General features: G+C 60.9%; 1 protein-coding gene across 2 annotated transcripts in view; it reads right to left on the bottom strand.

Moving 5' to 3' along the window:
* Positions 1 to 9,668, bottom strand: part of FBLN1 (fibulin 1) — a 77,732-nt gene extending 68,064 nt beyond the window's left edge. The window contains exon 1 of one of the 2 annotated variants that reach the window (XM_080661130.1): positions 9,430 to 9,668. In XM_080661130.1, the coding sequence (XP_080517256.1) occupies positions 9,430 to 9,511 (82 nt within the window). In that variant the 5' untranslated portion in view covers positions 9,512 to 9,668. The remainder of the gene's footprint in view (positions 1 to 9,429) is intronic. The other variant, XM_080661129.1, reaches the window with a different exon arrangement.
* Positions 9,669 to 24,741: the final 15,073 nt, after the last annotated feature.

Raw genomic sequence — 24,741 nt, 5'->3', positions numbered from 1 at the left:
GGGCTGGAGGTGCCCCTGAGGAAGCAGCGGGGCCGCGGGCTGGGCTGGAACCGTCCCTCTCAGATCCGCCCCCGTCTTCTGAGAAGCCTCAACTGAGCACTTTCAACCTCTGGTTCCGTACCCTCCCTGTGGTTAGAGCAGCCGTGGGCAAACTACGGCCCGCGGGCCGGATCTGGCCCGTTCGGCTGTTCTATCCGGCCTGCAGAGCCGAAAGAGCGCACGGTTCTCTTGCTCTCCCCTCCGCTCCTTTACTTTGAATTTATATTCGTTCACACAAACACTCCATCCATGCTTTTGTTCCGGCCCTCCGGTCCAGTTTAAGAACCCATTGTGGCCCTCGAGTCAAAAAGTTTGCCCACCCCTGGGTTAGAGCCACCAAGCGCAAGGCCAAACATAAACCAAAAGGAAACTCGTGTAAAACCCTGGTAGCCTTCACTCCCATGCTGCAAGGGAAGGCAACGTGCGGGTTAAAACTGCCCAGCCCGGCCCGGCCCGGCCAGTGTGGCTCAGTGGTTGAGCGTCAACCTATGAACCAGGAGGTCACAGTTCAATTCCCGGTCCGGGCACATGCCCGGGTTGTGGGCTTTATCCCCAGTGTGGGGCGTGCAGAGAGGCAGCCGATCAATGATTCTTTCTCATCCTTGATGTTTCTCTCTCTTTCCCTTTCTCTCTGAAATCAATCAATCAATATATATATGCTAGAGGCCCGGTGCACAAAATTCATGCATGGGTGGGGTCCCTAGGCCTGGCTGGCGACCAGGACCCATCAGGTTCCCTGCCTCCTCCTTCCCTCGCTCCCTCAGCGCCCTGCCACCACCTCTGGTCACCGCCATATTCCACGCCGCCCCCTGGCAATCGAACTCCCAGTCTCACGGTCGAACTCCCGAGGGGACACTTTGCATATTAGCCTTTTATATATATAGAAGAAAGATATTTTAAAAACTGCCCAGCCTGGGCCCAGCTCCCCTCTCCTTAACCTCAGAGCAGTGGTCGGCAAACTACGGCTCGCGAGCCTCATGCAAACTAATGAGTTTGCCGGCCACTGGGATAGGGGCTTAATCACAAGGAACAACCACAGCCTGTAATTATTGGAATCGAGAGTCTAGGTCAGTGGTCGGCAAACTCATTAGTCAACAGAGCGGCAAACCGCGGCTCGTGAGCCGCAGTTTGCCGACCACTGCCTCAGAGCCTCCTTTCTCCTCCGTCGCAGGGGGCAGGGAGATCAGTGCACTCACCCAGGCAAAGAGCTTCCATTAGGACCTGGCCACAGAATCTCCAAAGTAAGATAGCCTTATGGCACCATGAGGAGAGGGCATTCTGTTCTGTCCGAACCGCACACCCCCCCAGGCTGACGTGACATCCAATGGCCAACACCACCGCCCCCGCCCCCCCCCCGCCCCGCCGCCTTCTCCCTCCTCAGGAAACAGACACCCCTGCCCGAAGGCACCGGGCAGCAGGCGGATACAGCGGCCTGGGTCCCGGTCCAGGTACCGTTTGCCACCGCGTGAGCGGCTCACACACACCTCCTTCCAGGTGAGCGCAGCCCTGGCCAGTGCAAGTCCCGCGCGCTGACGCGCGTGGTTCAGGGAGCTCACGGTCTGGCGAGCGGTAGAGACGTGGACACGTTTTCTCCAAGAGCGCAGGTGCCGCTGGCAGTCGGAGGGTCCTGCACCACTCCTCGGGTGGAAGCTTCCAGAGCGTCAGCCTGCTGGCTGTGAGCGCCCCGGGGGCTCCGGGGAGCACCTGATTGGCCGCTGAGGGGCACTAGCCAGGCTGTTTGCTGCGCAGCGTTCTGGTGGGACGGGCCGGGGCCTACAGCCTCCCCATCAGGAGCAGGTCCAGGCCTCGGTCTCCTCGTCTGTGAAGTGGGTGGAGGAGGAGGTGGCCTGGAGTCAAGCTCAGGCCTTCCAAAGCCACTCTGGATGGACACTGGTTCCACTGGATGCAAAGCGAGAGGCGGACAATGACGAGGGCGCCTCCCCACAAAGCCAGGCGGCTCCGGGTACGAGGCTTCCTTTCACTCCAGGACCTTGTCCTTCAGGCTCCGGGCAGCGAAATGCCCTTTCTGTGCAGGCTTTGCCGACAGTCCACAGGTGGTGGGCTGGGTCTCCGCTTCCCGTTTTAACTTTCTCACCTGGCCACTAAGAAACTGACCAGCTGTGCGCATCAGGGAGGGGGGGCGTGTCCGCAGGCGGCAGCCAGCCGGTCCCTTCCTCGGCGTCCTCGGCTCCAGCTCAAACCTCCAAGGCCAGGCCGGTGTTTGGGGATGTGGCCGCACCGGGTGTGTCCCGGGGGAGTGTCCTGGGGGCCCCTGCCCCAGCTGCTCCATTGAGCACTGTCTAAAGCTGCAGCCAAGAGTCAGAGGGTCCCCACGGTGCCAGCACCCACACAACCAGGAGGCCTGAAAGGCAACGGGGCACCAACCACAGAGATGCCAACGGGAAATCCTAACCCAACAGAACCAGGCGATATTCAGAGCCTGGGCGGCCAGCGGGTCCAGCCTGGGCCTTCCCACGCCCTCCGGGCTGGCCTGACTTCCCTGCACGTTCACAATGCCAGGCTCGGAGGTGGGGGCGATGGACGCGGAGGTGACAAGGAGACAGGCCAGGGAGACGCGGGGCAATTAGCGTTGGGTTGTGCCCCTGTGGGTCTTCATCCCTTGCAGGTCTAACGTGAGGGCACCCCAGGAGGAGGCAGGGCGTCAGAGGTGCGGGGCCCTCGCACCCCGGGAGCCTGCACCTGTCACAGGCAGACAGGGTCTAGCACAGAGAACCAGTAGGAGGGCACAAGAGCAGCACGTCCCCGGGAGGGAAGGAGGGGGAGCGTCCGCATCGCTCCTCCAGCAGCGCGGGCCCCGCAGCGACTCCTGTGACCAAGGCCGTGCACCGTCCTCACAGCCCTGCCCCCACATCTCTACAGCAGCCCACCCGCAGGACCCAGCCTCTCTGGCCGTGGGCCTCCACCCGTCAGGGGGTCTCTGCACCTGGCTTTCGGAAGCTGGACCTCCAGGGCTGGGTGATCCTGGGTCCACCCGCTCCCCCGCTGGCTCATGCACGCCCACGGCAGGTCAAAGGTCCCTTCCTCCGGGAAGCCCTCCCCAACGGGCAGATGCGTTCCCTTTCCCGTCTGGTCTCTGCGGCCCGCACTTCCCAGCACGCAGCACCGATAATCAACGGTGCGCGCACTTAGCGGCTACCAGGAGGGCGGGGACGGGCTGTCTCATTCTGAACGCGCCCCAGGCCTGCCCCGAGCTGGCACTGGCCAAATGTCTGTGAAGGAATGACTGGACGAATGGCCTCAGGGACCCGAGCAGCTATGACACGGGGCAGGGAGAGGTTCAGCAGGCTGCCCAGGCCACGGAGCGCACCAGAGGTGGCACACCCTATGAAACGCCGGAAACGGTGGCTTCTCTGCAGCGGGACTTGGAACAATTGAGACTTTTCCGCCAAAAGCTAGGTGGGGTGGCCCGGTGTCCTGCAGGGCGCCATGTGAGCGCCACGCGGCAGGTGCAGGTCCGGCACTGCCCCCGCATAGCCGTGTGCCCGTGGCCACTCCCTGCCTCTCCGTGCGGTGGCCTCGCCTGCGTGGCGGGGACAGTGACGCCAGCAGCGAGGAGTGGGATGCGGACGGGAGCCTCCGGGCAAAGCTTGAAGCGAAGGTAGGCAGCAGAGCTTCCCGTACGTGTGACGCCCGGGGACGGAGCCGAAAGGAAAGGCAGGCCCGGGAAGTACACCGGTGGCTCCGGCGGCACAGACGCTCAGAGCAGAGCGCCATCGAACACCCTCCTGCAGCGGGAACACCCCGACTCCCTGTGGCCTCTCCCCCGAATCACTCTCAGGGCGCTGAACCCACGTTCCTGCCGCTGCCCCCCCGGGTGGTCTCGTTCCGCCCCTCAGTGGGCCCAGACGCCCCGCATTTTTGTTTCAGGTTCTCACCCAGCCCAGGCTCACCCGGGCGTCCAACAGGACGTTGAGGGGGTCCCCACAGAGCTCTGATGGGCCCACCCGCCAAGCCCTTCCCGTGGTAGTCGCTAACCAGTGGCCACCATCCTCCATGCTCAGGCCAAAATAACGGGGTCAGCCTGAACCCCTCCTCCTCCGCACCCTCCATGCCCGACCCCCCAGCACATCCTGCCTGCCCACTCTCCCGCCAAACGCCCTAGATGTGCCCACTGCTCACGGCCCCCGCTGCCACTCCTCCAGGGCGCCGTTAGCCCCGGGCCCTGGGGACTTCCTCTGGCTTCTCCGTCCCCCTGGAACCCACCCCACACAGCAGTGCAGTGACTCCCTCCCTGCGTGAGGTCCGCGGGCACCGATGCTTAAGGCCCCTCCCGCCGTGCCCACCCCTCCGGCTCCCTCCGCTCCCTCCGCTCCCCCCAGGGCGCGCTGGTCTTCTGGTTCGGAATCCTGAGAGATGAGTCATCCCTTCCCAAATGCTCCTCGCGCCGCCATGAACCGGGCCCCTGGGACCCCGAGGCTGGTTCTTGGTTCTTTGCCGCTAACCAGGACCCGGACCTGGAGGGCCCACCATGCCCGGGTGGTGTCCCCTCGGAGTGGCCGGGAGCTGGCAGTCGCGCACAGCACACATCCCAGATCCTCCTCTCGGGGGAAAGGGCTCCGGGCCCCGGGAAGTCTCCCACTCCCCCGCACTGGCCACGGCCACACAGCCCTCGGGCAGGGTCACTGGGCCGGGCTGGGGGCAGCGTCCCCACGAGCGAGCAGGAACAAGACCTGAGCCATCAGGTGCTGGGCCTGCCCTGCTGCATCCGGACCCGGGACGGCCGAGCGCACCTCCCTCCACGGAGGCGCCAGGAAAGGGTGACTCTACCCCGTGGGCAGTTCCAGAGCCAGCAGCCCGTGTGCGGGGCAGGCCACGTGCCAGGAGGTCCACGTGCCCAGGAGGCCACGTGCCCAGGAGGCCCACATGCCCAGGAGGCCCACGTGCCCGAGAGGCCCACGTGCCCAGGAGGCCACGTGCCCGGGAGGCCCACGTGCCCGGGAGGCCACGTGCCCAGGCCACGTGCCCAGGAGGCCCACATGCCCGGGAGGCCACGTGCCCGGGAGGCCCACGTGCCCGGGAGGCCACATGCCTGGGAGGTTACATGCCTGGGAGGTTACATGCCTGGGAGGTTGCATGCCCGAGAGGCCAGGAGGTTCACTGTGGCCTCCGGTTCCTTGGGGTGAGGGTGGGGGGCTCCGTGCCCCACCCAGCGGCAGCAAGGAGGGCCCGCCTCAGGCCACACTGAGGTGAGGCAGGCCGAGCCCGATGCCAGGCTGGACGCCCCACCAGCCACCCTCCTACCAGCGCGGCACAGGCTCGGCTGCCGACCGCCACCAAGGCAGGTGCCGCCACCCTGGGGACCCCCCTGCCAGGCCAGCCGCCAGCCCCTCAGAGGCCCAGGGTGGCTCCCGCTCCGAAGGACACCTCTCCCCGCACAGCCCTGCCTGTGGGACCAAGTGCTGTCAGCCAAGGGGTCAGGAGCACGGGGTCCCGTGTCCTGGTCCCCTATTTACGACCGCGTTGACCGGGAAGCTGCTGGACGCGCTGGGCCTTGGTATCCGTGCCTGTCACACGGAAGTAACCGTGTTCCTGCTTCCGGCGACGCTGAGAGGGCCCACGAGTGACCGCTAAGGCTGTAATGACTTCCTCGCACAGAGCACGTGTTCCTTCCATCTTTAAGGAACCAGAGCAGAGAGGGTGTGGGGTCGGGAAGGCTCTCTCGAGTCACCTTGAGAATGGGCGCCAGTCTCCCAGCCCCTTCGAGTGTAGGACCCTCCTGACAACAGGGGGACAGCAGGCGACAGGCCCCGGCTCCTGCTGGCCCAGCCTCGACGGAGGCCCCGCTGCGGGTGGAGGAGGCAGGCCGGTGGGGAGAGTGGCGGCCAGAAGACGCCCGCCCTGGCCCCCACCTGAGACACGGGGTGACGTGGGACCGATGACTTAGCCTCCAGCCACACCCTCTCTCCTCTGAGCTCCCTCCAGGGTCTCGGATCCCCGAAAAGCTGACAAAACGGGTGCCCTCCCCCCACTGTATTCTGGGGCCACACTGCAGATCATGACAAGAGGCCATACAACCCACACGAGCACGTGTTCATGAAACGCGTATCATTCACTGTTTCGCAGAAGGAAAAGCTTTCGTTGTACGAAACGCACTGGCAAAGAGCTGCTCTGATGAGAACTGGCTCCATGAAACTTCACTGCAAAGCTGCCCGCCCCCATCGCTCACCCACTGCCTTGAAAGAAGGGGGGCTGCTGGCGCCGCCCCTCGGCACTGCGTGCTCCCCAAGCTTGAGGAGGGGGCAGAACTTGTAAAAGCCTCCTGGAGTCCCACGTTCTCTCTCCACCCGGGGCCTTTGCCCATGCCATTCCCTCTGCCTGGAGCACCTTCCTCCCACCTCTACCCACCAACCTAGCCACTGCCTTCTGCTCCTCACACCCCAGCTGGCAGGCTGCTTCCTCCAGGAAGTCCTCCCTGACTCTCTGCCAGTTAGACTTGATTTGTAATTATCAGCTCTTTCTGGGTCCCCCAGGGGATGTGCCCACGAGCGGAAGGGCCAGGCCCGGCTTCTTCCCTGCCCATCCCCTACACCTAGAATGGCGTCTGGCACAGAGCTGGTCCTCGGTGGGTATTTAGTGACGGGACGCCCGAGGGGGGCTTTGCGTGGCCTCACCCACATGGCTGTGGCATTGACAGCTGCCAGTTGAGGGGCCTGTGGGCCTCTTTTCCTGGCTGCAGAAGGTCAGTATGAGCGCTTTCAGAGCAAGCGTGGGGGAAGGACGCTCCCCCCCCCAGGAAAGGGGACAACACAACAGAATAATAACGCAGCCCCGGGCGGACGGCACCACCCTCTGCCCCCCACCCCCTCAAAGCCGCCTGAGCCTCTGGTTTCCTTTCTCTCCGTTAACCAATGAGAACACCTCCAAACCACCCCGCCGTGGGCTTTTGGCTGTGGTGCCTGCTAGCACCCGAAGACAGGGAGCCATGCCCTCCCCCAACCAGAGTCCAGAGCTGGGGGGAGGCTCGGGCCGTGCCAGGAGGGGGCGTGGCTTGAAGCTGTGAGCCCCACAGAAGAGGTCCTGGGGCTGCCCCACAGGGCCCCCCGTCTCATCTCCACGCATGCCGCCCTCCTGCGGCCCCCACAGCCCGCTTGGCCCCCCGCCACCCTCCTGGGCGCCCTCCAGGATCAGCAGGGGCCGGCCTCCGCGTGTTCAAGCCAAGTCCTGCTTCTTTGTTCTCCTTCCCAGCGGCTGATTACAGGACTTGCTCTGTAATCAGTTGGAGCCAAAGGCCGAGAAAGTCTTGGAAAAAGCCCAACCCCCTCCTCTCCACCCCCTCCCACCCCTCTCTCTCCGTGAATCCCCTCAAGGGGGAGGTGGGGGGGGGGTGGCGGCTCGTGCCCTTGGGCGTGACCTTTGTGGCCAGGTCACCCAATGAGTTTCAGCAGATGAGCTAAAGGACTCACGACTTTGCTGGCTTTGCCCACAATTGCTTTTAAACTGCTCTGGAGGTGGGACAGTGTCACCTGCCCCTCCCAGGGCTCCGGCCACAAAGAGGAATCAGGGCTCAGTCCTTGACCTCCCTGCCCCCAAGCCAGAGCAAACCTCTGAACTCAAAGAGGGCCTCACCGCCCCCCCCCCCTCCGCCGGGAACAAGGCGGCGGCAACCAGGTGCTCTCATCAGGGGGCCACGGAGAGGGCTCCTTGCCCACGGAGGTCAGGGCCCTCTCCATGAAGAAGATGGCTGCACCCACAGTCAGGGCTACTGTGCCCCCCCAGCCTCACAGACCCGGGTGCCCTCCGCACCGGGCACGGCCAGGCTGCAGGAGGAACAGCGATGGAGGACCTGGGCCTCACCTGTAAAATACAGGCGTCTCGGGCCCCTTCCACTTCCCACAGGAGGCTTGTGTGGCCCCCAATCCGAGCCCCCCCCCCCGTGTGCTTTGACTCCAGCCCGTGGTCCCCTGAACGCCCACCTGCCCGCCTGCCCACGCACGGTCTCCTCCGAGAAGCCGCCTATGGCCCTGCTGGGTCAGTACGGCTCTGCTGTCCATGCCAAGCCCTGCACCTCCCTGCGCCATCTCCCCCACGAAATGTGCCCCAGGACATGCCCAGGATGGAGCTGGTGCCCCAAACGGCCAGAGCTCCCCAAAGGTCGAAGATCGGACTCAGTCAGTGAGCCAAGACACCCCTGCCAAGTGCCTCCCCCCTCCAGCCCCCCCCTGCGCCCCAGGCCAGCACAGCTGGGGCCAATGACCTTTGACCGAGGACCAGGCGGTCACCTGAGCGTTACAAGAAACTCAACAAGCTCAGAGGTGAAGACTCTGGGAGTCCAGGGTTGTCCTCTGACTTTGGAGGGGCTGAGGGCGGCCACCAGGGTTCAAGCAGCTCAGCTGAGCCCAGGATAAGGGGCCTGGATCCTGGGTGGCGGGCAGGCGACTGCCTGGGCCTGGCTCCAGGGGGAACAGAGCTTCCGGAAGGCAGGCCTGGCCGATCGCTGATAAGTCAGCAGAGAGGTCAGAGGTCATGGCTCTGATGGGAAGGGCATCGTGGTCCCCCACCCCCACCCATACCCTCAGGAGCTAGGCCTTGAGGATTCGAGGAGAGAGAAGGGCGCAGCTGTGTGCTCCCATCCCTAGGGTGTCCATGGGGGGTGGGGGGTGCGGGGGGCCTCAGGGCCATGGGTCTGCTGCTGGAGACTCCATCCCCTTTGCATCTGGGTGGGCTTGGAAGTGGCCTGTCCCCAGCCCTGGCTGAGGAGGGAGCTGGCAGAACCTCTGTCTGGGGGCCTGTGTCCAGGGAGGGCAGGCGGGGGTTCCCCCACCACACAGCTGTCACCCTGACACCGCAGATGGCTCCCTTTCTCTCGGGCTTCCTCAGGTCCACCCCCTGCCAACCCCAGGTGTTGTCTGTTGGACAAGTTCCTGTTCTCCAGCCTCAGTTTCCTCACCAGCAACTGGGTACAACAGCCCTCACCTGGGGGAGCGGCAGGCGCAGCGCCTAAAGATATGCCTTGGGCCCTCCTGGTGCAGAGAGCTGGGCACCCAGGGGGCTAGAGCGCAGGCAACCCGCTGGCGCTTCCTCTCCCCCACCCCCACGGTGGCCCGGACGGTGGGTGGGCACTGGCACTAGGGTGGGCACCGTGGATGCAAGCTAGCCTGCAGGAGGAGGAGCTTGAGAGGGGTCCATCTTTAAAACAAGCACCTAAAACCAGCAAGGTGTTTGGGACCAGAGCTGGGAGTGAGGTGTGGGGGAGGGAGCGTGGCCAGGCCTTGGGGTGGGGGCCCCAGGGCACAGCGCGGAGGGCGCACCAACTCGAGGCACCGCTGGCAGCTCCAGAACTTCCCAGGAGCGCGGGGCTGAGTGTTCGGGGGACACAAACGTGGGGGCCGTGGACCGGGGCGCCGCTCCCACCCCGCCCCGCCCTCCTACCTGGGGCCGCCAGCAGCGAGAGGCCGGCGAGCAGTGGCAGCAGCAGCGGCCGCGGGGCCGGACGCGAGGGCGCGCGCTCCATGGGGCCGGGAGGGCGGCGGGCGGACAAAGGCGCGGGGCGCGGGGCAAGGCTCCTCGGCGGGGCGCGGCTGGTGCGCGGGGACAGTGCGGGTCCACACTCCGGCCGAGCCTCCGCAGCCAACGCTGAGCCCCGCGGCGCCGTTCAATTATCCCGCCCCGAGGAGGGCGCGGCGGAGGCGGGGCTGAGGAGCGCCGGTCCCCGCCCTCCAGGCCGGCCCCCGGGACGTCTGGGGCCCCTCCTCCTCCTCCTCCTCCTCCCCACCCCCCCCCCCGCACCCAGTCCTAAGGGGCGCGCAGGCCCTCTGCTGGAGGTGGGGGCGAGGACCCCAAAATTCTTCCTGGTGGGGCCAGAGAGGGGGACGCATTCGGGCAGAAGGCACCCCCCGCTGGCCCGCCGGTGCAACCCACCCACCCCCTCCCCGCCCTCCGGCCCAGGGGCGGGCTCCGGGTCAAAGGTTAGCTCCTGGGGACTCCGCGGAAAGGGCGAGTCCCCGGGGGTCGGAGGCGCCCTTTCGGGGAGGGAATAGGGGCGGTGTTCCCTGGGGGGCTCCCCGCGGGATGGAGCCTCGCGCACCCCGACTGCTGGTTTCCCGCCCTCGGGCCCCGCATGCGAATCGCCCCGAGGTCTGCAGGGCGGTGGCCGACCCCGGGTGCGCACCAGACGGGGACTGCCGTCGGGAGAGGCAGGCAGACCGGACCAGCATCCCCACGCAGGAGCAAGGCGGTGAACCCCACCCGCGAGGAAGGGGCTGGATTTGCGTGTGGGGAGCAGCCCTCCGCGGAGCCTGCAGGGGCCGCTGCTTTGGGTAGGAAGTCATGGTGCAGCCACCCGTGGGACCGTCTGTGGGAACCACACAGATTTCTTAAACAAAACCAGGAAAGGAAGGCAGTGAAGGTGCGGAGCGATGGGGTGCGACCCACAGGAACCCATCCCCAATGCGTGGGCCCCCGGCCCAGAGAAAGGCCACGTGTGTGTGCATGGAGGGCAGGAGGCCTGTCCCCGGGTGGCCCCCCAGCGTCAGTCAGCGGAGTGAAAACGCGGGGGGCGGGGCGTCAGCCTTCCGGTCTGACTCTGGTCAGGGCCCATGCCCGGGTGGGGGGCGCCATCCCCAGTAGGGGGCGTGCAGGAGGCAGCAGAGCCATGATTCTCTCTCCTCATTGATGTCTCTCCCTCCCTCTCCCTCTCCCTCTCCCCTCCTCTCTCACACCAATAAAACCATATTAAGGAAGAAAACAGGGCAGTTGCCCAGACGCCTCGAAGGTTCCAACGTGGAGTCCCTGTGGCCGTGACCGTCGTGTCCGGTGCTGTCAGGACTGAGGTGACGGGTGTAACAGGAACGCCCCAAACCACGCTGGAGCGAGGCTGTGTCCCCAGGCGCGCCCCGAGCCCTGCCCACTACCCCCCACCAGGCAGGTGCCCCCTGCACCGCCGCCTGGCTTGAGACCCACCCTCCGCGACCCGTGGACCCGCCTGGACCCGCCAGCGACCCAGAGGTCCCGGCAGACCCTCACTCTGCTGCTGCGGCTCTCCTGGCTCAGCGGAGGCCCCCTCATACCCGCACTGCGCACAGACAGCGGGGGCGAGGGGCTTTTTCCGGGGACGCTCCGTTGCTCACAGCACGCACCTCGGCGCGCCCACGGCTCTGACAGCGACAGCTCTTCCACTGCGCAGCCACAGCCTGGCTCTCAGGGATCCATGTCACCGCACAGCCAGGCGAGAAAGAACTCAGGTGCCACGTCAGGGGAGTGGTGACCGCGGCTGGGTTGACTTGCATAAGGGAGCTGGGGGGGGGGCGGTTAGGATCTGTTCTTTTTAACTCTGGCTATTGGTTACCAGTGAAAATGTATCAAGCCGTTCACATATGATATGTCCCTCTTCTTTTTTTCTTCTTTTTTTAAAATATATATTTTATTGATTTTTTTACAGAGAGGAAGGGAGAGGGATAGAGAGTTAGAAACATCGAGGAGAGAGAAACATCGATCAGCTGCCTCCAGCACACCCTCCACCGGGAATGTGCCTGCAACCAAGGTACTTGCCCTTGACCGGGATCGAACCTGGGACCCTTCAGTCCGCAGGCCGGCGCTCTGTCCACTGAGCCAAACCGGTTAGGGCTGTCCCTCTTCTTCTTATTTTTTAAAATATATTTTTATTGATTTCAGAGAGGAAGGGAGAAGGAGAGATAGAAACATCAATGATGAGAGAATCATGGATCGGCTGCCTCCTGCACACCCCACCCTGGGGATGGAGCCCGCAACCCGGGACGGGCAGTGTCCTTTCCTGAATGCATGTTAGATTTAAAAATCAAAACCAAGTCCTGGCTAGTGCAGCCAAGTGGTTAGAGCAGCCTTGGGCAAACTACGGCCCGCGGGCAGGATCCGGCAGTTCTATCCGGTTCTCTTGCTCTCCCCTCCGCTCCTTTACTTTGAATTTATATTAGTTCACACAAACACTCCATCCATGCTTTTGTTCCGGCCCTCTGGTCCAGTTTAAGAACCCATTGTGGCCCTCGAGTCAAAAAGTTTGCCCACCCCTGGGTTAGAGCGTCGCCCCGTGCACGGAAGGGTCTCAGGTTCGGTTTCTGGTCAAGGGCACGTCCTGGTTTGCAGGTTTGATCCCTGCCCCGGTGCGGGGAGGCCTCTCTCACATGGATGTTTCTCTCTCTCTCTCTTTTTCCCCCTCCTTCTCTCCCTTCCACTCTCTCTAAACATTCAATGGAAAACACCCTGAGTGAGGATTAACAAAACAACCACCAAAAACAAAAAGACGAACAACTCCTCTCCCCACAGGAGCCTCAGAACTTTGAGGCTCCCGAGGGGGACCCCCGGCTACCTGCCTCCTGGGCGAAGGCGCTTCCCAGAAGCGGTGGCCCGGACTGGCCCCTGAAGGCGAGCAGGAGGGCGGGAAGGGTTTCCTGGGCAGAGGGAACAGCATCTGCGAAGGGGAGGGTCACAGAGACCCTGGGCAGCTCGGGAAGATGGTCTGGGCCGTTCTGACGGGGTGGGGTGGTGGCCTGGGGCCCAGGGGGTGGTGAGGCCCTGCAGGCAGGCTGGCTACGGGATGGAGACGAATTAGACTGTCTGTGCTTGGTCCTAAGCTGTTTCTTTAAGCCCTGTAAGGAGGCTGGAGTGCCCGAGGAGGTGTGGGAGGTGCTCGGACGTTATTTCCTTAACACTCACTCGGCTCTAGGAGGCTTCAGTGACCCCTTCTGCCGGGGAGGAAACCGGGGCTCAGAGAGGCGAGGTCATGAGCCGATTCTCATGACAAGCGGATCTGGGATTTGAATCCAGGACATGGGTCTCCCCGTCCCGGGCGCCTATGGAGGGCCCTGTTCATCACCGAACCCCACGGCACGAACATTCCCCCGTCAATGAGAAAGCGACATCGCAGGACCAGCGGGTGAACCGTGTGAGAGCTGTGCGCACGCACGCTCCCTCGGCCCCTGTCCTCTGGGTTATCAATCACGCGGCGGCGGAAACCGTGAGCCCTGGCTCCGCTCCCAGCGTGGCTGCACCCCAAGAGCGGTCGCTGCCCAGACGCTGATCCGCGGCGCTGGCGGAGGCACCGGCTGAGCGTGGCTCTCGCCTCCTCCCCAGCTTTGAGCCGCATCTTGGTTTAATCTGGGCTATTTCACGGGCAAACGAAATGGGCGTCACCCGCTCCAACGGGTCTTTAATCACCACACAGGCTTCCCGTGCGCGTATCAGCGTTCGCATCGCTTTCTCGGTGACTTCTCTCATGCCCTGCACTCGTTTATTTTCGTAATAGCAACATGGTTTATTACAGAGAAAATCTTAAAAAAAAAAAAAACAAGAAGCCACGTCCAACAATGGCCTGTTTGCGGTACGTGCGATTGGTGCCCTTGTTGAAAAGACCAACTAGGTCAGTGGTCGGCAAACTCATTCGTCCACAGAGCCAAATATCAACAGTACAACGATTGAAGTTTCTTTTGAGAGCCAAATTTTTTAAACTTAAACTTCTTCTAACGCCACTTCTTCAAAACAGACGCGCCCAGGCCGTGGTATTTTGTGGAAGAGCCACACTCAAGGGGCCAAAGAGCCGCGTGTGGCTTGCGAGCCACAGTTTGCCGACCACTGGACTAGGAGGCCTAAGTAGGAGTGTGATCTTCATGACCTGATATTATGTAAAGAAATAATAATAGCCCTGACCGGTGTGGATCAGTGGATAGAGCGTCGGCCTGCAGACTGAGAGGTCCCAGGTTCGATTCCGGTCAAGGGCATGTACCTTGGTTGCAGGCACATCCCCAGGAGGGAGTGTGCAGGAGGCAGCTGGTCCATGTTCCTCTCTCATCGATGTTTCTTATTCTCTATCCCTCTCCCTTCCTCTCTGTAAAAAAATCAATAAAATATATATTTTTTTAAAAAGAAATAATAATAATAAGGAAAACAAAATGGCGTGTGAACGTACAGGTCCCCACAGCAGTTACTGTAAGAGCCGTATTCCTGTAGTTAAAGATCCAAAGGAACGGAACGGCAGTGGGTGTTGTGTTTGGTGAAATTCTCCTTTCCCTCTCTCTTGTCTTCTTTTTCAGGGAACAGTTGAGACGGGGAGGAATGCGTGGACAGAGGCTGAGGGCTAGGGCTCCTGCGCCCAAACTTGGCCCTGACTTTCTTGGCAGCCAAAGTGAAAATCGCGTCCTGACCCCGTCTGACGCTTCACCGGGAGCGAGGGTTCTCCTGCTCCGCGTCCCTCTGCCGCTCCGCCTAAGAGTCAAAACCGTGACGGCACATCTGCGTGTCGTTTGCAGGAGCTGGGACTGATGTTCAGAGAGGCCCCCACCCTCTGAACCCCGGTCGGGGCAGGAGGACACCCCCAAGGCTTCACTTCCAAGCAGGAAGCCGTTCGTCACGTCCCGCGTGACAGCCCAGCTGTCCCCCATCCCCGAGGGGCCGCGCAGCCATCGCTCTCCCGGACAGGCGGCCTCTGTCTGTGTGAAAGATGGTTGTTGGCACCCGGGCCTGTTTTTCTCCAGAAAACAAATGGCTTTGATGCCGCCCAGCCTGTGAGGACGAGCGTCCTGTGGGTCTTCGTGTGCGGCCGCGGCGCACCAGGGGTGGTTTTCGGGGGGCAGCGGCTGCCCTGGCCCGTGCCCACCCCCCTGGCGGCAGCCCCCGGGCCTGTGCACGGCTCTGGACGCCCAGGCAGGTCCTGGCATCTCCTGCCTCCTTGCTCAGCTGGCTGCCCATGCCGGAGTCCCTCTCTGCACTCCTCTCTTTCTTTTTTTCTTTTTTTTTAAAAATATATTTTATTGATTTTTTACAGAGAGGAAGGGAGAGGGATAGAGAGTTAGAAACATCGATGAGAGAGAAACATCAATCAGCTGCCTCCTGCACACCCCCCACTGGAGATGTGCCCGCAACCAAGGTACGTGCCCTTGACCGGAATTGAACCTGGGACCTTTCAGTCCGCACACCGACGCTCTATCCACTGAGCCACACCGGTTTCGGCTCCTCTCTTTCTTTGTGAAAGAGTCGGCTTCCCCGCTGCCACGGGGCTCCGGGCTGCCAGGGGGAAGGACAGCCTGTGCCCCCTGTGGTGGCCGACGTCCTCGCTGAGTGCCGGATGGGCCAAGCAGCGGCGCTCCCAGCGGATGGCGATGCAGTGACAAGCGCAGGGCTTGGAGTCAGAGTCCCCCAGAGCGGCACACCACCCCGGAGGAGACTGTGGCTTAGGGAGGTGGCAGAGCCCAGCCAGTCCCTGGCGCCCAGGTGGCTCCCGGGCCCTGCCCTCTGCCGGCCCCGGAGCTGGGCGTGGCAGACGTGATTGACAAAAAGATGGAAAGCACCAGTCCAGCGTGGCTCAGGGGCTGAGCATCCAACCCATGAACCAGGAGGTCATGGTTCGATTCCCAGTCAAGGGCACACGCCCAGGTTGCGGGCTCGATCCCCAGTAGGGGGCGTGCAGGAGGCGGCCGATCCAGGATTCTCTCTCATCATGGATGTCTCTATCTCCCTCACTCTCCCTGTCCCTTCCTCTCTGACATCAATTTTTTAAAAACACACACACACACTTTTTTTTTTTTTTTTTAAGAAAAGCATTGGAGCTCCTGGGTTAGGAAGAAGAAGCCGTCCCACAGCTGAAGGGAGAGTAATTTTGTTTTGACAAAATGAGAGCACTCCGCTCTGGTCCTGGAAAAGCTGCCCCCTGGGGCCCTGGGGCGGTGCCGCGGTGGAGAGGGCCAGCCGTGTGATTGGGCTCCTGTTCGCTCCGTTTCTCCTGGTGGTAGCCGGGCGTGCGGGAAGGAGGCTGCAGAACAGCCAGCAGCCGATAATGAGCACCTACTCATTTTCCCACCTTTGTTTGGAGACTTCCCCGCCTAGGAGCCGCACAGAAACGAAATGCTCCCTCCTCCCACCCCAGGGTGCTGGCCGGACCAGGTGCGCTGACCGCGGGTTGCGTAGAGGGGGCTGGTGACGGGAAGGGGCAGGGTTGGTGGCGAATCCAGTTCGTTGGTGGTTAGAAGCAACGGCAGCAAACACGTGGCATTCCCGGGGTCTGTGCTGGCAGCCAAGCAAGCCGTGGCATCCGGTGTTGAGTGGCACGTGGTAGTGGTACCACCAGATGGTTTTGTGGCCTGAGTTTGGCTGTGGCCCTGGCTACTCCAGACACCCCTGTTGCAGCCCAGCCTCTAGGCTTGGTCTGCGGTGTTCCTGATGGCGCTCCCGGCTGCCCAATGCCAGTTCAGGACATTGCTTGCTCATGACATCCTCCAGAGCTGGTTTCTGGTGCTTACAACTAAGAGCCCTGGTGGGTGTGGAGATTGTTAGAGGCTTAGAGGAGGCACGCACGGTCCCCTAACGATGGTGGACACTGAGAACCGTGGCCCGCATTTCACGGCATCCGATGGACGGTCGGAACGTGACTTCGGTTGCCTTTGGTGGGAGGTAAAATAGTTGTAGTTGTGGGTGCGATGTTTGAGTTGGGTTCAGCAAAACCAGGTTTATGTGGAGAGAGACAGGGTATGTGGGTGTCCTGAGTATCCAAGGGGTGGAATGTAGTGGGCACTTTGGGGAATTAAGCCCTGCCCATGACCCCTTCTCCTTTGAGAACTGTACCTTTTAGTAAAATGCTGCATTTTTTAAAATATATTTTTATTGATTTCTGAGAGGAAGGAAGAGGGAGAGAGAGATAGAAACACCAATGATGAGAGAGAATCATGGATCGGCTGCCTCCTGCACGCCCCACACTGGGGATCAAGCCTGCAATCCGGGCATGTGCTCTTGATCAGAATCAAACCCGGGACCCTTCAGTCCGCAGGCCGACGCTCTATCCACTGAGCCACACCAGCCAGGGCAAATACTTTTTTTTAAAGTACAGACCTTGCATCTTACTTCTTTAGTCCTAAGCACTTTATATTTCTTACTGTAATTCTGAACGGCGTATCCTCCGATTGTGTTTTCCGCGTTGTGAATGCTGAGAGACAGGAAAGCTGTAAGATTTTCCAGACTCATTATGCACAGCTATGGGTACTGTATGTACAATCACACGTACTGCCCTGAGATTTATCATGGAAACATGCACATCCATGGAACACAGCAGCTAGCGTGCGATACGGAGGAACGCTGAGTACGTATAAGACGCGTCCCCACGGCGGAATGTCATGCCACTCTTCACATCTGTAAACATGAAGACTGTTGCCTTGTTTTCTCAACAAACTAAAAATGAAAGCAAGACACAAAGTTGCCGGCAGACGAGCCTTTGTTAAACATATGACCGCGTGTCAGGTGGAGGGTGCTGGGAGAAGGTACCTTCCTTGGCGAGCGGAAGGTCTAGATCTTTCTGACTGGATATGGTTTACTCTCTGCAAGCATTACTTGCTCGTTAAAGAAAAAAGAATCTGACCCAGGCCATGCAGAACCTGTTTGTACAAACCAGCCGTTGTTTCTTTGTCCCCATCCGTTGAGGCGTCTGATCCACTTTTAACCGTAACCAAATTGCAGAAAGCTGGCTGGGAGGAGGGAGGACCGAGGCGCCCGTCACCCCATCCTCGGGCCGTAACCGGAGTCGTGGTGGCTGAGTCGCAGTATTTCACATGCAGCGTTGACATAGCCCGTCGCAGGGCCCACAGCCCGTAACCTGATTTTGTTCCTTACCAGCCGGTCATAAACGTGCCCCGTGGCCGCCACGCCTCCGTCCCCGGCGGCAGGCGGGGGAGCCATCAGCGCGGCCCCTGTCGATGGCGAGTGAGCTCAGTTTCGTCGCCGTCAGAAGAAACGCTGCCGAGACCGCGTGCTTGTTCTGAGCCTCCACCTCGGGGGTCATTTCTTTCGGACCGAGGCCCAGCGTCGGGCGAGCGGGTCAAAGGGCAGGCGCGGCTCCCGGGAGCCCCTCTGAGTCGGCTCGGCCGCCTGCCTTCTGGAAGGACCCGGGCTCTCATCAGAGGCCCCAAGTCCCCTCGGGTTCCGGCCGGGTGGCCGGGGGAGCCGCAGGGCCTCTCCAAGCCCCGCAAACGTGCTCAGCGGCATGGTCGGGCAGGGAGTCTCCGTGGGTAGTGTTTTCCTAAAAGGAGCTCGGCAGTCTTTCGCATTGAGTCATGTTTTAGGAAAATGTGCGTAGCTGGGAGCCTTACGAAGCGTCTGCTTCGCTTAGCCAAGAGCAGGCCCAGGCCTCCCCGGACGGGGGCTTGGGGCCGCCCCTCCCTCCCACAGCCAGTGGCCACCGGGAGTTTATGAAGTGCCGGCATGGCTCCGGGCCTCACGTGGGCCTCATTCTACAGACGAGAGAAACCCGTGGCTCAAAGCGGGGAAGAGACTTGCAAGTAGCAAACCCTCCCGGAGCTCAGAGTCGGGGAGACTGCGCCGGCCGTTCAGCGCCAGGGAGGCCCGGGGCGCCGGGAGCGGGTCTCTCCGGGTGGCCGCAGGAGTGCGCCGGGCGGGCAAGGAAAGGGGCGAGCAGGACGGGAGGGCCTGCGTTCAGGCAGAGGAGCCGAGCCTAGCTCTCCGGAGAGCCGGCTCCCACCTCCTGGGTAAAGACAAGCGTGTGAGCGCACCCCAAAGGAGCTTGGTCAGGGTGCCCTCTGCGCGCAGAGCCAGGGACTCGGCCACCTGGGTCTCACCTGGCTCCCCGCTGATGGCTGAGCTCTGCCCTCACAGGCCTCCGCTCTGGCTGGAGGACCGCAGGCAAGTCACTCCCCTGCTCTGGGCCTCGTTCTGGGGCTGAGGGGTTAGACCGGGGAGGAGCGGGAGTTTCTCAGCACGTGGAAAGTGGTAGCTATGATGGCCCTAACCGGTTTGGCTCAGTGGATAGAGCGTCGGCCTGCGGACTCAAGGGTCCCAGGTTCGATTCCGGTCAAGGGCATGTACCTTGGTTGCGGGCACATCCCCAGTAGGGGGTGTGCAGGAGGCAGCTGATTGATGTTTCTCTCTCATCGATGTTTCTAACTCTCTCTCCCTCTCCCTTCCTCTCTATTAAAAAATCAATAAAATATATTTAAAAAAAAGAAAAAAAAGAAAGTGGTAACTATGATGAAGGAGGAGAAGGGGGGCATGGGGGACGGGGAGGGGAGTCTCGGGAGACTTCATGGAGACCCTGACCTTGAGCTGGGAAGCAGATGAAGAGTTCCCAGGCCGAGGAGAGAGGGAAGAGGCGCCCGAGGCAGGAAGAACAGCAGCGTTTGGAGAGAGGCCGGGGCCCTGCAGGTGGCTGCAGTCTCCTTTGCCGTGTTTAGCCGTTTCCCTGTACATCTTTGTGGGGCCCCGGCACCAATGGGCCATCGCGCGCTGGGCTCGGTGGGTTCCCGTGGACTGGGAAGCTGCCATGCCCAGAGTCAGGCACTGGGGTTCAGTGCCCCCTGCGCCCGGGTGCACACTGTCCGGGGCCCAGGTGGCTTCCTCTGGCCGGCTGGCCCCTGGCCTTCCTTCCAGGCCTGGGCTTCGCTCCTATCGGTGTGGCCACAGGGCGGGTGTGGCCGGGAGAGGCCTCGCAGGCACCACAAGCTTTACTGCAAGGCCCCGGAGGACTGTGGTGACTGCAGCGTGGCCGTGGCCGTGGCCGTGGCCATGCCCGGGCTCCAGCCGGCCCCACACCGCCCGGGGCAGCTGGGCACCAGCAGAGGGACTCGCTGCACCCCTGCTGGCTCCCTGCTGTGGGCGGGACCACGCCCGGGGCCTCCGGCTGCCACAGGAAGGCCCTGGGACACGCTGCACTGTCGGTTTTCTTCTGTGTCATCTTCGGTTCTTCTCTCTGCACATCCGGTGCGTTGCTCACTCGCCCAGTCACGCAACAAGTGCTTTTCTGCACACCTACTGTGCGCCAGGCACTGTCCTAGTGCAGAAGTGACCCGGACAGACAAAATCCTGCCTCCAGCCCTAACTGGTTTGGCTCAGTGGATAGAGCGTCGGCCTGCGGACTGAGAGGTCCCAGGTTCGATTCCGGTCAAGGGCATGTACCTTGGTTGCGGGCACATCCCCAGTAGGGGGTGTGCAGGAGGCAGCGGATCGATGTTTCTCCCTCATCGATGTTTCTAGCTCTCTATCTCTCACTCTTCCTCTCTGTAAAAAGTCAATAAAATATATTTAAAAAAAAAAATCCTGCCTCCATGAGGCTGATGCTATGGGGGCGGAGTTTCCATTCGGCCATGAAACACCCTCCTCACTCCCTGGCCTGGCTGGCCCTCCCCCGCCGCCCCCCCCCCCCGCAGTCCCTCCCCTCCTGGCGGGTCCATCCCCAGGTGGTCCCGACTCTCCGGAGCACTGTGGTGACAGGGTGGCCCACTCAGCATTGCCCGTCCTAACCGCCCTATGTGAGCTCCGGGCCCCTGTGTCCGTGGCGCTGGTTTCAGCCTGAATGTAACAGCACAGGAGTCGCCGAGCCGGGAAGGCGGCCTGCGTCTTGGATTTCGGTTTACGAGGCTGACTTCACCGTGACCACATTCCGGGTGCTCCCATGTTTCAGATCACCAGACACCCTCCCTCCCTCTGGGATTTCGGGGTGACGCGGGGCCCGGGGTGGGTGGTCTGTGGGACACGTCGGCTGCTGGCGTCCCCTCCCGTCAGCCCGTCTGGTCTCTGTGGGTCCCTCTCCTCGGCTTCGCACGGCCAGCCTGCCCAGCACTGACTGTTGGCCTCTCTCTCTCTCTCTCTCTCTCTCTCTCTCTCTTTCCCCCCACTGGCCGGGCCGCCCTTTCATCTCAGCGACCCCAGCGGGCTCGCCCGGGAAGGAGCACCTTTGTCCTGCGTGCACCCACAGAGTGTCTCGGGTACGTGTGGGGAATGCGCGGAGGCCTGAGCCATGCACGTGTCTCATCAGATCAGCCGGCCTGCCCGGGCCATGCGCTTGTCCCCCCAGCCGTGGCCTGGGCCTCCGCAGCCGCTGTGGGCTCACACGGGGGACTCCAGGCTCAGAGCACACCAGCCGAGCCCAGCCGACAGCCCTGAGACAGGAAACCGGCCACTACACCGAGGAGAGGGCTCAGCACGGCTGGGGGCGGGGGGTGGGGGGGGCAGGGGAGGCCAGGCCTGCTCCCCTCCCGCCTCCTGGCTCCAGGTCTGGAGTCCACCAGCTGAAGCACAGACAGTGCCAGGAGGCTCGCCTGGGTCCGTGGTTAACCCTCCAACTCTGTAAGGTCGCAGCGAGGAGAAGGCGGGGACGGGCGGGGCCCGCCTGGGAACGGGCCTCTCGCGAGAGCAGGGCATCGCCTGGGGTGACTCAGGGTGCACAGTGGGGAGTAGGGGATGGTAGCCCCTCAACTAGAACCTGGACACCACTCTGCAAGCCTGGGTTTCCAGAGTGACATTTGTGGAAATGCGGTAAACCGCGTTGTGATCACGCAGAAGGAAGCAAAACCACCGAGGACGGTGCCGTCCCACCTCCCAGCCCCCGGGCTCCTTTCTCCACGCCGCCCTTGCCCTCGCTCGCGTACCCCGAGGGCTTGTCCAGGTGTCACTGCAGACATGCACCTGTGTGCTTAGCGTTTCCACGTCAGCGCGGTCTTATACAAAGCGAATCCATGGGCAAGCTCGGTAGGACATCCTTTTCCTACTTTTTACTTTTTTTTAAAATATATTTTATTGATTTTTTTTTTTTACAGAGAGGAAGGGAGAGGGATAGAGAGTTAGAAACATCGATGAGAGAGAAACATCGATCAGCTGCCTCCTGCACGCCTCCTACTGGGGATGCGCCCGCAACCAAGGTACATGCCCTTGACCGGAATCGAACCTGGGACCCTTCAGTCTGCAGGCGGACTCTCTGTCCACTGAGTCAGACCGGTCAGGGCATTTTCCTACTTTTTAAATTGGAGTAAGCAGCAGCTCATCCATCCCAGGTCAATATTCCCATCGCACCCATTAGACAAACCTGGGTCCGTTGCAAACACCCTATGTTAAGGCCTCGCCGACCTGTGGAAGCGCCCAGGATTAGGCTAGACGACATTCTAGTGTGGGATGACCTTGTGGTGAGCTGACACCCTCCAGCCATTGCTCGTTCTGAGCACTGAGGCCTGGGCTGCTCTGGGCCTTGAGCCTCTGCCAGGGGAAAGAGAAGGCGGCAGCGATTGGCGTGGTCACACGGCAGCGTGGCAGGGGACACGAGGGGGTCCGGACGCATGGCCCCCTGTTCCTGGTGACGCATTTGCTGGTTCCGGCGCTGTGCAGGGACCTGGGGGCCGGGGGGATGTCAGAAAGGCAGAGTGGGGCTTCGGACACAGGAGACCAGCCTGGGAGGAGACCTGCCTCAAACCTCCCGCCAGTCGCCTCTCCCTGTATTTGCCAGATGTTGAAGCTACGTGGACAGGAAGTGGGAGAGCCAGGGTGGGATCTCGGGAGGACAGAGCTGGCTCTCCTGTCGTCTGTCAGGGATGAGGAGACCAAGTCCCCCCAAGTTCTCAATAAAAAGCTTAGGAGGGCCGAAACCGGTTTGGCTCAGTGGATGGAGCATCGGCCTGCGGACTGAAAGGTCCCAGGTTCGATTCCGGTCAAGAGCACGTACCTTGGTTGCGGGCACATCCTCAGTAGGAGGTGTACGGGAGGCAGCTGATCGATGTTTCTCTCTCATCGATGTTTCTAACTCTCTATCCCTCTCCCTTCCTCTCTGTAAAATATCAATAAAATGTATTTTTTTTAAAAAAGCTTAGGAGGGCACTACCTGGATATAAATATTTCTCTTTCCCGCATCCAGCATGGCTCGAGAGCGGTCCAGTTTCTGCGTAGGGGCGGTTGGGGATTGAGAAAATGAAAAAAAAAAAAGACAGACAGAGATAGAAGGAAAAAGCTGGGGCCGGGTGGGACAACTGTCCTCTGATGGAGAGACAGTGACCCAGAGCCGATACAGCACGTTTATTTTATACAGCAAAATCCAGGAAGTTTTACTAAAGCCCAAGACAAAGAGATTATGTGCATTCTTGTGGCTTCTTTGTAATCGTCACTTGTGGGTGGGCCCGGGTAATCGTGTTTGTTCCTGGTGCTTGGCTGGATTTAGATAATAAAACCCATCCCCCGGGTGCCTGAGCTGAAGGTCAGGCTGACAACATACCTGCCTCTGGCAAGGTATGTTTCCAGGGCTGGGCAGTGCCTGAGCTGAAGGTCAGGCTGACAACATACCTGCCTCTGGCAAGGTATGTTTCCAGGGCTGGGCAGTGCCTGAGCTGAAGGTCAGGCTGACAACATACCTGCCTCTGGCAAGGTATGTTTCCAGGGCTGGGCACCGCTGGATTCCGATGACAATCAGCTCAGGGGCCTTTCCCAGGCGCTCTCTACACCTGGGGACAGGGACGCCCCAGAGACAGACAAGTAGGCCTGCAACTGCCACCAAGCCCCTCCCCCGGTCCATTTCTGGTTGCATTGAGATGAAAAGCCCCTCAAGTTATTTATTCACAGGGACAGTTTCGTGTTTAGATTTTTGTCACTTAAGCAGGAATATTTCCAGGAGGTAAGGAAGAACCAGCCCCAGAGGGGAAGAGGGTCACCCAGAGCCTCTTGTTTTCCATGCACAATGTCCAGCATTCAATCAAAATTACTAGATAGGAAAAGAGTCCAGGAACTATGACAAGTAATGAAGAGAAAGACAGGAAGGATGCACAATCACAGTCAACCGGACATTGCAGTGAGCAGACTAAGGCTCTGAAATAATAATGACTCATATGTCAACGGGAATAAAGGAAAGTGTAAGCAAAATAATGAAAGGTAGTTTTTTCCAATTGGAAATTGGAATCTTCAGGGGAAAAGAACCAAATAACCAAACGGACATTCCAGAAATGAAAAATTTAGAACCCAGTGGAGAGGTTTAGCAACAGATTCAGACACAGCAGAACACAAGAAAAATGAACTCAAAGCGAAGTCAGTAAAAATGTATGTATATTGAAACAGAAAAAAAAAAACAAAAATGGGTAAAACAAACAAATGAACAAACAAATAAACCAGAGGCTAAAAGGCCTATAAACTAGCATACAAATCATCGTAGCCTCAGACAAAGAGGTGCGGAGGGGACAAAAGCAATACTCAGATCATGGCCAGGAATTTTCCCCAAACAATGAAAGACGCCAACCCACAGATCCAAGAAGCTCCATGGATCCCAAACAGGGTGAACACAAAGAAAACCACGTTTTAAGCACAGACTAGCAGAAAAACAAACACACAGGAAAATCTTAAAAGCAGCTGTGGGTGGCAGGGGGGTGAGGAAAATGCTTTATCTTCAAAAGAACCTTGGGGTGGGCACAGGCAGGGTGGAGGGGGAGCAGGAAGGGCGGGGACAAGAACACCCCGTGCTGACCACAGGGACACAAAGATGCTTCAGATACGGTCCCTCCCACAGGAGCTCACAGCCGAGGAACGAAACCGGGTTGCCATTCTTGTGGTCAGTTCACGCCAGGTGGACACACGGGGGACAAGGAGACCCACAAGGACAAGAGAAGAGTGACTCAGACTGGGGGGCAGCATAGTCTTCCCAAAGCCAGCCTCCGCCTGGAGTCCCGAGGAGCAGGTGAGGGCCACCTGGGAAGAGAGAGGGTGTTCCGACCAATGCCACCACTGCCCTCCCCCCCCCCCCCACAGAATGCCACCTCCGCCCTGCAGCCTGGGGCCCCAAGAGTTCAAGGCCCCTTTTCTCAGGACTCCCCAGAACGTCTCCTGGGAACCCATGGCCCCCAGCAAGCTCTGCGGGAAGGGGAGGAGGCACAGGCCCTGCGGGCGGCACGGCCCCAGAGCTCTCTTCTCCCACGCTCCGGACTCTCACTGCAAGCAAGGCAGCTCCTTGGACTGGGAGGCCGGGCCCTGCTCAGA

This window comes from Plecotus auritus, assembly GCF_963455305.1.
Source record: "Plecotus auritus genome assembly, chromosome: 3".
NCBI classification, from domain to species: Eukaryota; Metazoa; Chordata; class Mammalia; order Chiroptera; family Vespertilionidae; genus Plecotus; species Plecotus auritus.
Note: the sequence above shows the minus strand (reverse complement) of the source record. Positions and strands in the feature narration are given on the sequence as shown.